This window comes from Callorhinus ursinus, unplaced genomic scaffold (assembly GCF_003265705.2).
Source record: "Callorhinus ursinus isolate GAN/ISIS: 27379988/994484 unplaced genomic scaffold, GSC_fseal_2.0 scaffold47, whole genome shotgun sequence".
Lineage (NCBI taxonomy): Eukaryota > Metazoa > Chordata > Mammalia > Carnivora > Otariidae > Callorhinus > Callorhinus ursinus.
Window position 1 is genome coordinate 7086367 of NW_027397109.1, and position 16217 is coordinate 7102583.

The window sequence follows — 16217 nt, forward strand, 5'->3', positions numbered from 1 at the left end:
GTGTATGGCTTTGTTCTAGTCTCTTCCCTGATCACATTCTCTCCTTTTTTTTTTTAAGCCTCTTCCTTCTTTTTTCAACCAACTTCTTATCAATTCCTTTTACAAAATCTTTTATAATTTTCATCTTTACAGTCATATTCCATCCCTTCATCGTATTTACCCTTATTGTTGTACATATATATGTTTTTCTTTCTTTAAAATTTTGGGAGGCACTTTCTTCTAACAGACCAAAATACACCCGAAATCTAGTGTGTGGCACTGATCTATGCACCAGCCTGATCATATTTGATCATATTCTGTTTTTATGTTTGTTTGTTTTTTATCTTTTTGTTTTTTCTTCCTTTCCCTTTCTTTTCCCCCAGTTTCAGGTCTCTTCTGATTTGTTTAGTGTATATTTTTCTGGGGTCATTGTTACCCTGTTAGCATTTTGTTCTCTCATTCATCTATTCTCCTCTGGACAAAATGACAAGACGGAAAAAATCACCTCAAAAAAAAAAAAAGAACAAGAGGCAGTACCATCTGCCAGGGACCTAATCAATACAGACATTAGTAAGATGTCGGAACTAGAGTTCAGAATGATGATTTTAAAGATACAAGCCTGGGGCGCCTGGGTGGCTCAGTTGGTTAAGCGACTGCCTTCGGCTCAGGTCATGGTCCTGGAGTCCCGGGATCGAGTCCCACATCGGGCTCCTTACTCAGCAGGGAGTCTGCTTCTCCCTCTGACCCTCTTCCCTCTTGTGCTCTCTATCTCTCATTCTCTCTTTCTCTCAAATAAATAAAATCTTTAAAAAAAAATAAAGATACAAGCTGGGCTTGAAAAAAGCATGGAAGATATTAGAGAAACCCTTTCTGGAGAAATAAAAGAACTAAAATCTAACCAAGTCAAAATCAAAAAGGCTATTAATGAGGTGAATCAAAAATGGAGCCTCTAATTGCTAGGATAAATGAGGTAGAAGAGAGAATTAGCGATATAGAAGGCCAAATGATGGAAAATAAAGAAGCTGAGAAAAAGAGAGATAGATAAACTACTGGATCACGAGGGCAGAATTCGAGAGGTAAGTGATATCATAAAACAAAACAATATTAGAATAATTGGGATCCCGGAAGAAGAAGAAAGAGAGAGAGGGGCAGAAGGTATATTGGAGCATTATAGCAGAGAACTTCCCTAATTTGGGGAAGGAAACAGGCATCAAAATCCAGGAGGCACAGAAAACCCCCCTCAAAAACAATAAAAATAGGTCAACACCTCGACATCTAATAGTAAAACTTAAAGTCTCAAAGAGAAAATCCTGAAAGCAGCTCGAGAGAAGAGATCTGTAACCTACAATGGTAGAAACATTAGATTGGCAACAGACCTATCCACAGAGACCTGGCAGGTGAGAAAGGACTGGCAAGATATCTTCAGAGCACTAAATGAGAAAAATATGCAGCCAAGAATACTATATCCAGCTAGGCTGTCATTGAAAATTGAAGGAGAGATAAAAAGCTTCCAGGACAAACAAAAACTAAAGGAATTTGCAAACACGAAACCAGTCCTACAAAAAATATTGAAAGGGGTCCTCTAAGCAAAGAGAGAGCCTAAAAGTAACACAGACCAGAAAGGAACACAAACAATATACAGTAACAGTCACCTCACAGGCAACAAAATAGCACTAAATTCATATCTTTCAATAGTTACCCTGAATGTAAATGGGCTAAATGCCCCAATCAAAAGACACAGGCTATCAGACTGGATAAAAAAAAAGACCCATCGATATGCTGTCTGTAAGAGACTCATTTTAGACCCAAAGACACCCCCAGGTTGAAAGTGTGGGGGTGGAAAACCATTTACCATGCTCATGGACACCAAAAGAAAGCTGGGGTGGCAATCCTTGTATCAGACAAATTAGATTTTAAACCAAAGACTATAATAAGAGATGAGGGACATTATATCCTACTTAAAGGGTCTATCCAACAAGAAGATCTAACAATTGTAAATATCTATGCCCCTAACATGGGAGCAGCCACTTATATAAGCCAATTAATAACAAAAGCAAAGAAACACATCGACAACAATACAATAATAGTGGGGGACTTTAACACCCCCCTGACTGAAATGGACAGATCATCTAAGCAAAAGATCAACAAGGAAATAAAGACTTTAAATGACATACTGGACCAAATGAACTTCACAGATATATTCAGAACATTCCATCCCAAAGCAACAGAATACACATTCTTCTCTAGCGCCCATGGAACATTCTCCAGAACAGATCACATCCTAGGTCACAAATCAGGTTTCAACCGGCACCAAAAGACTGAGATCATTCCCTGCATATTTTCAGACCACAATGCTTTGAAACTAGAACTCAATCACAAGAGGAAAATTGGAAAGAACTCAAATACATGGAGGCTAAAGAGCATCCTACTAAGGAATGAATGGGTCAACCAGGAAATTAAAGAAGAATTAAAAAATTCATGGAAAACAAATGAAAATGGGAACAACTGTTCAAAATCTTTGGGATGCAGCCAAGGCAGTCCTAAGAGGAAACTATATAGCACTACAAGGCTTTCTCAAGAAACAAGAAAGGTCTCAAATACACAACCTGACCCTACACCTAAAGGAGCTGGAGAAAGAACAGCAAATAAAGCCTAAACCCAGCAGAAGAGAAATAATAAAGATCAGAGCAGAAATCAATGAAATAGAAACCGAAAGAAGAGTAGAACAGATCAATGAAACAATCTTGTTAATTTTAAAGAATTAACAAGATTGATAAACCCCTGGCCATACTTATCAAAAAGAAAAGAGAAATGACCCAAATCAACAAAATCATGAACGAAAGAGGAGAGATCACAACCAACACCAGAGAAATACAAACAATTCTATGAACATATTATGAGCAACTCTATGCCAGCAAATTAGATAATCTGGAAGAAAGGGATGCATTCCTGGAGATGTATCAACTACCAAAACTGAACCAGGAAGAAACAGAAAACCTGAACAGACCTATAACCACTAAAGAATTGAAGCAGTAATAAAAAATCTCCCAACAAACAAAAGCCCAGGGCCAGATGGCCTCCCAGGGAAATTCTACCAAACATTTCATGAAGAATTAATACCTATTCTCCTGAAACTGTTCCAAAAAATAGAAATGGAAGGAAAACTTCCAAACTCGTTTTAGGAGGCCACCATTACCTTGATCCCAAAACCAGACAAAGAACCTATCAAAAAGGAGAATTACAGACCAATATCCTTGATGAACATGGACGCAAAAATTCTTACCAAAATACTAGCCAATAGGATCCAACAGTACATTAAAAGGATTATTCACCACGACCAAGTGGGAATTATCCCTGGACTGCAAGGTTGGTTCAACATCCACAAATCAATCAATCAACGTGATACAATACATTAATAAAAGAAAGAACAAGAACCATATGATCCTCTCAATAGATGCAGAAAAAGCATTTGACAAAGTACAGCATCCTTTCTTTATGAAAACTCTTCAGAGTATAGGGATAGAAGATACATACCTCAATATCATAAAAGCCATCTATGAAAAACCCACAGCGAATATCATTCTCAATGGGGAAAAACTGAGAGCTTTCCCCCTAAGGTCAGGAACACGGCAGGGATGTCCACTATCACCACTGCTATTCAACATAGTATTAGAAGTCCTAGCCACAGCAATCAGACAACAAAAAGAAATCAAAGGCATCTGAATCAGCAAAGAAGAAGTCAAACTCTCACTCTTTGCAGATGATATGATACTTTATGTGGAAAATCCAAAAAACTCCACCCCAAAACTGCTAGAACTCATACAGGAATTCAGTAAAGTAGCAGGATATAAAATCAATGCACAGAAATCAGTGGCATTCCTATACACCAACAAGACAGAAGAAAAAGAAATTAAGGAGTCGATCCCATTTACAATTGCACCCAAAACCGTAAGATACCTAGGAATAAATCTAACCAAAGAGGCAAAGAATCTGTACTCAGAAAACTATAGAATATTCATGAAAGAAACTGAGGAAGACACAAAGAAATGGAAAAACGTTCCATGCTCACGGATTGGAAGAACAAATATTGTGAAGATGTCAATGCTACCTAGAGCAATCTACACATTCAGTGCAATCCCCATCAAAATACCATCCACTTTTTTCAAAGAAATGGAACAAATAATCTTAAAATTTGTATGGAACCAGAAAAGACCCCAAATAGCCAGAGGAATGTTGACAAAGAAAAGCAGAGCTGGTGGCATCACAATTCCAGACTTCAAGCTCTATTACAAAGCTGTCATCATCAAGACAGTATGGTACTGGCACAAAAACAGACACATAGATCAATGGAACAGAACAGAGAGCCCAGAAATGGACCCTCAACTCTATGGTCAACTAATCTTCGACAAAGCAGGAAAGAAAGTCCAATGGAAAAAAGAGAGTCTCTTCAACAAATGGTGTTGGGAAAATTGGACAGCCACAGGCACAAGAATGAAACTGGACCATTTCCTTACACCACACACAAGAGTAGACTCAAAATGGTTGAAAGACCTAAATGTGAGACAGGAGTCCATCCAAATCCTAAAGGAGAACACAGGTAGCAACCTCTTCGATCTCAGCCACAGCAACTTCTTCCTAGAAACATCGCCAAAGGCAAGGGAAGCAAGGGCAAAAATGAACTACTGGGATTTCATCGATATAAAAAGCTTTTGCACAGCAAAAGAAACAGTCCACAAAACCAAAAGACAACCGACAGAATGGGAGAAGATATTTGCAAATGACATATCAGATAAAGGGCTAGTATCCAAAATCTATAAACAACTTATGAAACTCAACACCCAAAGAACAAATGATCAATAAAGAAATGGGCAGAAGACATGAACAGACATTTTTCCAAAGAAATCGAAACAGCCAACAGACACATGAAAAAGTGCTCAACATCGTTCGGCATCAGGGAAATCCAAATCAAAACCTCAATGAGATACCACCTCACACCAGTCAGAATGGCTAAAATTAAGAAGTCAGCAAATGACAGATGTTGGTGGGGATGCGGAGAAAGGAGAACCCACCTACACTGTTGGTGGGCATGCAAGCTGGTGCAGCCACTCCAGAAAACAGTATGGAGGTTCCTCAAAAACTTGAAAATAGAGCTACCCTACGATCCAGCAATTGCACTACTGGGTATTTACCCCAAAGATACAAATGTAGGGATCCAAAGGGGTATGTGCACCCTGATGTTTATAGCAGCAATGTCTACAACAGCCAAACTATGGAAAGAGCCAAGATGTCCATCGACAAACGAATGGATAAAGATGTTTTGTGTGTGTGTGTGTGTGTGTGTGTGTGTGTGTGTGTGTGTGTGTGTGTGTGTGTGTGTGTATCTCCGTGGAAAGCTAGGGCACAGCTTCTGGAGCAGAGGAAATACTGAGTGTATGGACCCAGAGGACAGAGGAACAGGCTAGGGCAGGGGGGCCACAGGAAGCTGCCATGGGGCCGAGCTGCGTATGACAGGGAAGAGGGCACGGAAGGGTGGTAGGTGATCAGGCTAGTGGCAGGCAGGGGACAGGGAAAATGAAGGGTCTTCAAAGCTAGTATAATGTCTGTACTTTTTAGCCTGAGAGCAATGGGAAACCAATGAAGGGTTCTTCAGCAAGAGACTAACACAGTCCAATCTGTTCCTTTCAAGTATGGGAAATGGATTGGTAAGACTAGAAGGCGGGCCCATTGGGAAGCTGGTAGAGTCATTTAGGAGTGAGGTGATGGTGGTTTGAACCAGAGAGAAGTAGCTGGAATGCAGGGAATTTGTGCTGGATGCTGGAAATCCAGGAATGAACAAAATTATTCAGGAACGGATAATACATTTAGGAAGAGCTTTCAGTAAGGCTTGTGATTAACTGGACATGAGCAGTGAAGAGTAACAGGCACCTGGACTCCTGGCCTGGGCACTGGAGAGGATGGTGCATCCCCTGAAAAAGTGAACAAGGAAGGCAGAGACAGTAGTGTGGGAGGCAGAAACAGACAGGTCTACCAGGCCCTGTGAGGTTGAGATCTGGAGCTCAGGAAGGAGAGCTGAGATGCAGGTGAGACTGGCAGCTGAGCCTAGAACATAAGTGAGGTTCCAGAGAGTGCAGCGAGATCCCCTCACGGCGGGGGAAAGGAAGGTGGGGGGAAAGGATGGCACCTTTAAATGCAAACAGAAAAGGGCTAACAAAACTAGAGCCCTTTAGGAAGGGGCAGGGGGAAAGGCAAGAATCTGCATTCTGTCACTATGGATCAGTTTGACTTTTTCAGAATTTTTATCTGGAATCATGCAGCACATGCTCTATTTTTGGCTGGCTTTTTTCACTCAGCATAATTATTTTGAGATAAACTCGTGTTATATGTGTCAATAGACCATTCCTTCCTATTGTTGAACTGTTTTCCATTGAATGGATGTATCAGTTACTTTTTACATCTATCTGTTATTGGGCTTTAGGGTTGTTTCTATATTTTGGCTATTTCAAATAAAACTGCAATGAACGTTTGTGTTCAAGTCTTTGTATGGACGTGTGCTTTCTTTTTCTCTTGGGGGAAAAAAAGGAGTAAGATGACTGGGTCATATGGTAGGTGTGTGTTTAAGTTTTTAAGAATCTGCCCAAATGTTTTTGAAAGTGACTGTACCATTTTACATTCCCACGAATGGGCCTGTCATATGGTGGATTACACTGACAGATTTTCTGACACTGAATAAGCCTCTTATCCCTGAAGGCTAAACCTCAATTGCTAATGATGTGTAATTATTTTAACATATTGTTGAATTCTATTTGCTAATATCATGTTAAGGACTTTTGCATCTGAATCCATGTGGGATACTGGTCTGTAGTTCTGTCTGGTTTTAGTATCAGTTAATACTAACCTCATAAAATGAACTAAGAAGTGTTCTCTTCTATTTCAGAACAGAGTGTATAGAATTGGTACTAATTCTTTAAATGTTCAATAGAATTCTTCAGTGAAAAAAATCTGAGCCTGGAGTTTTCTTTTTGGGGAGTTTTTAAATTACATATTCATTTCCTTAATAGTGATAGGGCTTTTCAAATGATCTATTTCCTATCAGGTGATTGTGGTAGTTTGTGCTTTTCAGGGAGTTAGTACATTTCAACTAAGTTATCAAACTAATTTATGTACTGTTGTTCATTATATTCATTTTTTATGCTTTTGGTGTCTTCAAGGTCTTTAGGGATATCCCCTATTGATTCCTGATACTGGTAATTTGTGTCTTCCCAACTTTTTTCTTTGTTAGTCTTGAAGGAAGTTGCCAATTTCTTAATCTTTTCAAAGAACCAGTTTTTTGTCTCATTAATTTTTTCCATTATTTTTCTGTCTTCAATTTTATTGATTTCTGCTCTGGTCTTTATTGCTTCCTTCCTTGTTATTTTGGGTTTATTTTACCCTTCTTTTTTTCTAGGTCTTGAGGTGGGAGCCTAGATATTGACTTGAGACTTTTCTTCTTTTATAATATATGCGTTTAGTGCTGTTTACTTTTTAGCACTGCTTTTGCTGTGCCCCATACATTTTGGTATATTTCCATTTTAATTGATTATTTTAACCATCTACATTTAACATATGTTAGGATTTCAGTTTGTCTTTTTTGTTGTTTTTATTGTTTCCTTCTTGTATTGTCTTATTATTCATTTCTGTTTTCTTTTTCCTGCCTTCCCTTGGCTTAATATTTTTTAGAATTCCATTTTATCTATTTTTAAGCATATAGCTGTGTATCTTTTTTCTAGTGGTTTCCCTAGGTATTACATAATAGCCTACTGATGTCATCATTTTGCCAGTTCAAGTAGAGAAACCTTACCTCCTTTACTCAATTTATAGTATAATTTTCTTACACATTTCCTCTTACATATGCTCAGAACCATATCAGACAGTGTTATAATTTTTGCTTCAACCATCAAGCATAATTCAGAAAACTCAAAAGGAAAAGGAAATTGTTTTACTTTTACAATTTTTCCTTCTTCCTTCTTCATGTTCCAAGACTCTTTCTTTTATCATTTCCTTTCTGTTTAGAGAACTTCCAATAGCCATTGTTTTAAGGTAGGCTTAATGTCTTGATTTACCCTTCATCCCTGAAGAATATTTTTTCTGTATATAGAATTCTGAATTGACAGTTCTTGCAGCATTTGGAAAGTGTTGTTCACTTCCTTCTGACATCCACGGTTTTTGATGAGAAATCTCTTGTGCAAACAAAACAAAACAAAACACCTTTTCTTAAAGATAATGTTGATTTCTTTCTCACTGCTTTCAAAAATTTTGTCATTAGTTTTCAGAAGTTTGGTTATGTTTTATCTTGGTGTGGATTTCTTTGGCCTTATCCTTTTTAGAGTTTTCTCAGCTTCTGGAATCTGTAGACTTAGGTCTTTTGCCAAATTTGGCAAGTTTTCAGCCATATGTCTTTGAGTACTTTTCACCTCCACCCTTATTCCCCTCTTCTTCCAGAACTCTGGTGACATAAATATTAGACATTTTGTTTTAGTCCCATTGGTCTCTGAAGTTGTGTTCATTATTCTTTCAGTCTCTTCTCTTTGTTGTTCAAACTGGGTCATTTCTATTGTTGCCTTGAAGTTCACTGATTCTGTTCTTTGTCCCCTCCATTCTACTCATGAATCCATCCACTATTTTATTTCAGTTGTTATATTTTTCAGTTCTAAGACTTCCATTTGGTTCTTCTTTATAACTTTTATTTCTTTAAAAAAAAAAAAACTTATTTGAGAGAGAGAAAGAGAGCAGGGGAAGGGGTAGAGGGAGGAAATCCTCAAGCAGGCTCCACACCCAGCATGTGAGGTGGAGGCTGGATACCAGGATCCCAAGATCATGACCTGAGCCAGAACCAAGAGTTGGCCACTTAACCAACAGAGCCACCCAGGCACCCCCCTTTTATTTATTTCCTGAGATTTTCTATTTCTTTCTTGAGGCTATTTTTTCATTTGTTTTCAAGTGTATTTGTAATTGCTTGGTAAGACATTCTTATGATGGCTTCTTTAAAATCTTAGTCAGGTAATGCAATATCCTTGTCATCTCCACATTAGTGTAGACTGTCCTTTCTCATTAAGTTGAGATTTTCCTAATTCTTGGCATGAACAACTCTTGATTTATAAAATTTAAAATTTGGATAGTTTAAGACCTTTAATTTTATTTAAACCTCTGTTTTAGCTGGCTCCCACAGACTCTGCTCCAACAGGGAGGGTGAAGTACTTCCTGGTTACTGCAAAGTAGGAATAGATGGTCTAGGTTTTCTACTGAGGACACATGAAAAAAGTAGGAACCCCTCATTACTGATAGTGACAGTGGGATTTATGGCTCCCCACTAGGTTTCCTCTGATAACACGTTGCCAGGGAGAGGTAGGAGTATCTTGTTACTGCTCCTCATGTGGCCATTACTGACCACATTGAATGCATGACCTCATTACTGTGGGGTGGTAGTAAAAGTCCTGTCTCTCCACTAGACCTCCTCTGACAGCACTCAAAACAGGGACTAGAACAGGCACCTTGTTACTGCCAGATGATGGTGGAAGTCTAAGCCCACATTGTCTCCAGTGGCACTATGAAGTGTGTGGGAGGTCCTTGTTAATGCCTGGCAAGGATATGAAGAATTGGTATTATTTTTTCTTTCAGTGCTTGGTAGAATTCAACAAGGATTCCATCATGGCTTGGAGTTTTCTCTGTGCAAAGCCTGTTCACTACCAATTCAATTTCTTTAATAGACAAAGGGTACTCAGATTATCTATTTCTTCTTGAGCAAAGTTTGGTAGTTTGTCTTTCAAAGAATTTGTCCGTTTTATCTAAGTTGACAAATTTACTGGCATAAAATCGTTCATAATATTGCCTTATTATTCTTTTACTATTTATAGAATCTGAAGTAATGTCATGTCTCTCATTTCTAGTATTTTTAATTTGTATCTTCTCTTTTTTTCTGATCAGTCTGACTGAAAGTTTATACTTTATTGATCTTCTCAGAGAACCAGACTTTGCTTTTTACCGAAAGTTTGTATTGTTTTTCTTTTCTATTTCATTGATTTCTGCTGTTGTTTTCTTTCTTCTGCTTACTTCTGATGTAATTTAGTATTTTTTTCTAGTCTACTAAGTGAAAGCTGAGGTTACTGATTTGAAACCATTTTTCTTTTCTGATATAGGCATTTAGTGCTATAAATGTCCCTCAAAGTATCATTTTAATGGTGTCCCATAAATTTTGATGTATTTCCTTTCATTTCATTTGATATATAATATTTTCTAATTTCCCCTTTGATTTCTTCTTTGATCCATGGATTATTTAGAAGCATGTTATTTACTTTCCAAATATTTGGGGATTTTCCAGATAGCTTTCCGTTACTGATTTCGACTTTTAATTCCACTGTAGCCAGAGAACGTATTTTGTATGAGTTGAACCCTTTAAATTTATTGAGAATTCCTTTAGTCCCAGAATATGATCTATTTTGGTAAATGTTCTGTGTGCACTTTCAAAGAATGCATTCTCTGCTGTTATTGGTTGAAGTGTTCTTTGAGTGTCAGTTAGGTCAAATCATTTGATGGCGTACTATTTCATGGCAATTTTTATTTGAACTGACATGAAAACCTGAAAAAGTAAGCTCTCACTTCTAGGCAATATTGAAAAACAAACAAACAGAAAAACCAAAATTCTACCAAGTCCCTTAAAATATTCCACTTAATGTATTTAAGTTAATAAAACTGGAAGAAACTTGATGGAAAAAGATAATAAATTTCATGACAAGAAATTACTGATCTATTACCCAAATTAGAGGATCAAAAATGTTAGAGCTGAAGGAGACCTCAGAGATGAGAACAGACATCTTATTTTATAGCGACTCTGAAACTAAGAGATGTGTCTAAGGCAACACACTGAATTTATGTCAACCACGTTTCACCCAGTATTACCGTTTACCTGCTCTACTGTGCAGAAGATATGGGCATCATCCTGCTGGAAGCGCCTAACTCGAGTCAAACCACTTAAAGTTCCTGATAATTCATTCCTATGAAGAACTCCAAAATCAGCGAATCTGATAGGCATTTCCCTCCATGATCGTGGACGATGAGCAAACATTAGACTAGAAAAGATGCAACAACACACGGCTTTTACTTAGCAGAGAAAAGATTAAGTAATTATCTAAATATTAATAAGTTACAGTTAAAATTCCTCAAGGACACCTGGGTGGCTCAGTTGGTTAAGCATCCAACTCTTGATTTCAGCTCAGGTCATGATCTCAGGGTCGTGAGACTGAGCCCCAACATCGGGGCTTAAGATTCTCTCTCCCTCTCCCTCTGCCCCTCCCCATGCTCACTCTCCCTCAAAAAAAAAAAAAAAAATCTTCTAGGAATTTTTGAACCTTGAATTTATATCACTGCAGCACTCTGAGAAAGAACCCTGTCTGTTATCTCTTCCAGAAATTCTGTTCCTTATTCTTTTTCACCCAGTGAATTTCTACTTACTGTGTACAATTCATTTCAAAGGCTACTTCTTCAGTGAAGGCCCCCTGGACACTTCCCTAGATGGGGCTAGGCAGTCTCTCCTCAGGCTCTAAGATCACCTGGAACATGCCACTAATTTGACACTGAACTTACTTTTTCATAACTGATTGTCTACATATCTGCTTCTGTCCCACTCTGCTCATGAGCTCCCTAAGGAAATGGACGGTGTCTTAATCACCTCTGCATTCCTAGCACCAACGCCATAAGCACTCAACAAGTGTTCCCTGTTGAGTAAAAGACCTCTCTTCTGGGGAAAAAAAAAAAAAACAAAAAACCACTCCTGGCTCTCACCCCAACACCACTAAGCCACTGTGATCCTACTTCCTTATTCCAAGGTATGAAGATCAAAATTCCATTCCCTACCTTCATTCAGGCTTACTTATAACTATAGTTGAAATCATAGGCTATAGCTTCAAATGGTACCTAATAGGAAACTGAGTTAAAAAGTTAACAGTATTTCACAGAATGCAAGACTCTAGGTTAGTTCCACCTTCTGTTTAAAAAGAGAGCAAACAGATGTTTACACACCAGTTTTCACAAAATTAAGTATATATTTTTTACATGCTGTCATTGTAAAGTTGAATTTCTTTTAGTCTTTAAAGGGCAAAAAGATTTCTTCAGTTTGTTTTGAGGTTTTATAGTTACCTTCTAAGGCCAATGTACTTGAAACTATGTATGCTGATGATACAAAACCACAATACTTGGGAAATTTTTTGGTGGATACTCATGTCTGTTCACATCCTATTGTGAAATATGCTTGTCTTACAAGGTTGAATTTGCATGCCAGCTTTATGATAATTACATTCATTCAAAGAATCTAAGACAACACTGTAAGATGTATCACTATATTATGTACCACTAGAAAGGAAATAACCATTAAGTTATGACATAATGCTAAGAGGCCCCTGATAATATGATGCATTCTGATTTCAGGGATGTTGAAATGGGAGTGGGTGGGAAGTTATCTTAGAATCAATGAAATCCAGTAACCCACTGATTATGACTTCACTGGTCTTGTTTTAATCAACCCAAACAGTATATAATAACTAAATGTTCTGCAAATATGTGTATTTGATGTATATTACTATTACAGAAACAAATATAATAATTTATAAAATTGATATATAATTCTATCTCAAAGAGGCACAAAAACTAAATGGTTTCCAGTTAACATTCTACACCTGCGCAAGATCAAACATATCTTAAAGAGTAAATGTACTCTCCAGAATGAAATAACTTGGTAAAGATAACTGGTAGCCACCACTCCTCAGATTAAAGGAATCCCTTAACTCCAAAAAAGCAAACTAGTAATATTCAAAGCTGACTGTGATGAAGTGTGCTATGTGCTCTTATGCAAAGATCTGCTTCACTTTTAATACTCACCAGTGCCCTGGACAGTTCATGGGCTTAAGGGCGAACGTGTCCTTTTCAATATCAAAGGTAAACATGTTCTCACTATAATGCTGCCAATGACCTGAGGTTTCCCAGAGTCTGCTGTTGTACATGTTGGGAGAGAGCACTTCTGTGAAGTTATGTTGGTGATATTCCTCCTTTAAGATAAACATATTTAATGTTAAAATGTGGCAAGACAGATCACAATTCCATGCAAAGTAACACTAGGAGTGAATATTTCTTAATTTGGGATTACATCTCATATTAGTTTGTGGTTAATGTGCCCTCAGTTTTAGGTGGGGTGTTCTGGATCATGAAAGAAAGATTAATGTACTCTCAGTCTCATTTTCACATTAAGTATCTTTATTTTATACTATATAATAGTATATAGTACATAATCTGTTAATTCTTTTGAAAATTAGTAACTGAAATTATATGTATAATATATATCACATATAATATTATGTATATATAAACTTTCTATAACTACAAATTCCAAAATCCTTCTACATTCTAGATAAACAGCAGGTATTTTTCTATTACTTAAGAGGCAGAATCACTTTATAACTCAATAAACATGAATGTTATGTTGCACGCAAATTTAGTTTTGATTTGTTTAGTTTTAAACAGAAATGAAGCTGAGAATTTTAATATGTAACACATTAAGTGGCGGGTATCTATAAAGCCATAAGCTGGCTTCTCTTCCTCCCTACCTATCAACAGCTTCCCTAACTCAATCACTCGGGACAGGAAAACAGTCTTTCAACCAAAGTTCTTATTTTATTTAAACTTTTCTTCCTTCAAGATATTGATCAGATGATCTCTGTTGCTGGTTTCTTAGGTTCTTACTATTTGTTAATCATTTAAGGGTATCTGGCACAGATCTAGACCAGCATATTTTAATGAAGTAAAAAAACTTTTTCTTACAATTAAAAAAAGTATAAAACATAATGTTTTAAAATTATGAACAACACTCGTTTCATATCACTTAAAGGGATGCCATTGTTACTCTTCGGCAGAGCATCTTTTCAGTCCAGTTGTGGATAGCTGGGTCTCAGCCATTCAGTAAGCTGCTTTACCTATCCCTCATTTTTACTAAATTAGAAAGTTTTAACAAAATTATAGATCATTACAAATGGCAGTAACTATTCTGTGGCTATGTCAGATGCCTCTATATATTCAGATTAACCAAGGACCTAAAAATTGAAGAATTTTTTGTGTTTGCTTGTTTGTTTTGACTAGAGACTATTTTAAAGGTTGGCTCAGGAGATAATAATCAATGGACTTTTAATCCACTCTGGATAATACTGCTAATCATGTTAGCATTTCATGTGTTTGGGAATGATTTTAAAGTATGCTCTATGACGGGAAATGTTATTATGTTTATAGCTTACTTTGTGCAGTTTTGCTAATATAAATAAAGTTTCTGTGGACATTCCAATACAAGTCTCTGTATGGGCATGTTTTTATTTTTCTTGGGTAAAAAACTAGGAGTGGAACTGTGTAAGAAACTGCCCAAACTGTTTTACAAAGTAGCAGTACCATTTTGCATTCCCACCAATGGGAGTTAGAATTTTCACATTCTTCCCAATCTCTGGTATTTTCAGGTTTGTTGTTGTTGTTGTTTTACTATGGGGGGGATATTCTAGTGGACATGTAGCTTACTGCAGCTTTAATTTTCAAATTTTTCTTTTTTTTGAGAGAGAGAGAGAGAAAGCAGCGGTGGGGGTAGAGGGAGAATCTTAAGCAGGCTCCACACCCAGTGCAGAACCCAATGTGGGGCTTGATCTCACAACCCTGAGATCATGACCTGAGCCAAAATCAAGAGTTGGATGCTTAGCTGACTGAGCCACCCAGGTGCCTCTAATTTTCATTTCTTTGATGACTAATGATGTTGGGTAACTTTTTTTTTTTTTAAGATTTTATCTATTTATCTGAGAGAGAGAGAGAGAGAGCATGCACTCATACGAGCAGGGGGAGGGAAAGAGGGAGAAGGAGATTCCCCGCTGAGCAGGGAGCCTGACAAGGGGCTTGATCCCAGGACCCGAGGATCATGACCTGAGCCAAAGGCAGAGGCCCAACCAACTGAGCCACCGAGGCATGTTGGGCACCTTTGTCTGTGTTTCTCCACCATTTCCACTCAAAAAAATTAAATGTCTTGGGACAAACCTGATGAAAGATGTGCAAGACCTCTAAAACAGAAGTTACAAAATACTGCCAAGGGAAAAGAAAGAACTAAATGAACCGACAAAATTTCCAATGTTCATAGATTAGAAACTCAATGTGGTTAAGGTGTCAATTATCTGCAAATTAATCTATAGAATGAATGCAATTCCAATCAAAATCCCAGCAGTTATTTTTTAGGAAATGAAAACCATGATATAAAATTTATATGGAAATACAAAGAATCTAAAATAGCCAAAATAGTCCTGAATAAGAATAAAATTTTAAAACTTAAACTACCGATATTAAGACAATACATAGTTATAGTAAGTTACAGTAATCAAAGCAGTGTGGTGTTAATGCAAGGACAGACAACAAAGGGACCAAAAGAACAGAATAAATATCCAGAAATATATAATGGTTTGGGACAAAGATTCTACTGCAGTAATAAATGGTACTGAAGCTACTGGATAACCTGTGGATAAAAATCAACCATGACCCCTCTCTTCCACAAAACCTAAAAGTGAATTCAAGATAGATCATGGCATTGAATCTAAAAACAAATACAATCAAGCTTCTAGAATAGGACAAAGAAGAATATTTTCATGACTTTGAAATTGGCAAAGATTTCCTAAAGAGGGCATGAAAAACCCTAAACAGAAAAGAAAAAAATAATAAACCCGACTTTGTTAAACATGAGAACTATTGGTTAAAAGGCATCATTAAGAAAGTGAATCAATAAGCTGCAGCTTGAAAAAATGCACTCACAATATATACATTTAGCAAATGACTCATACCAGAATAAAGAAAGAGCCCCTAAAAAGCAATCATAAAAAGACAACTCAGTTTTTTAAAATGGGAAAAATACTTAAACAGGAACTTCACAAAAGAGGATATCCAAATGACCAACAAACATATGGAAAGGTTGTCACATCATTATTCATCAGGGAAATGCAGAATAATACCATGGTACCTGCCCGAATGGCAAACTGATAATACCAAGTGTTGAAGAGGATGCAGAGTAACTGGAATGTTCATACATTTCTGGAAGGAACATTATATGGATCAACCACATAAAAACTATGCAGTATTTTCTTAAGTTAGTCATTACCACCCTACGACCTAGCAATTCCATTCCTAGGTATATGCCCAAGAGAAGC

At 37.2% G+C, this 16217-nt stretch overlaps 1 protein-coding gene across 10 annotated transcripts in view; it reads right to left on the reverse strand.

Annotated features, from left to right (window-relative positions):
- Positions 1-16217, reverse strand: part of TARS3 (threonyl-tRNA synthetase 3) — a 76327-nt gene that overhangs the window by 31679 nt on the left and 28431 nt on the right. For 9 of the 10 annotated variants that reach the window (XR_012375264.1, XR_003212338.2, XR_012375265.1 and 6 more), the window contains exons 11-12: positions 12886-13052; positions 10919-11081 (exon numbers count right to left, since the gene is read on the reverse strand). The exons of the other annotated variant lie outside the window; for it this stretch is intronic. Coding sequence is in view for 4 of the 9 variants with exons in the window: in XM_025893096.2 (XP_025748881.1) it covers positions 10919-11081; positions 12886-13052 (330 nt within the window). In the remaining 5 variants the exon portion in view is untranslated. The remainder of the gene's footprint in view (positions 1-10918; positions 11082-12885; positions 13053-16217) is intronic. 10 annotated transcript variants of the gene reach the window in all.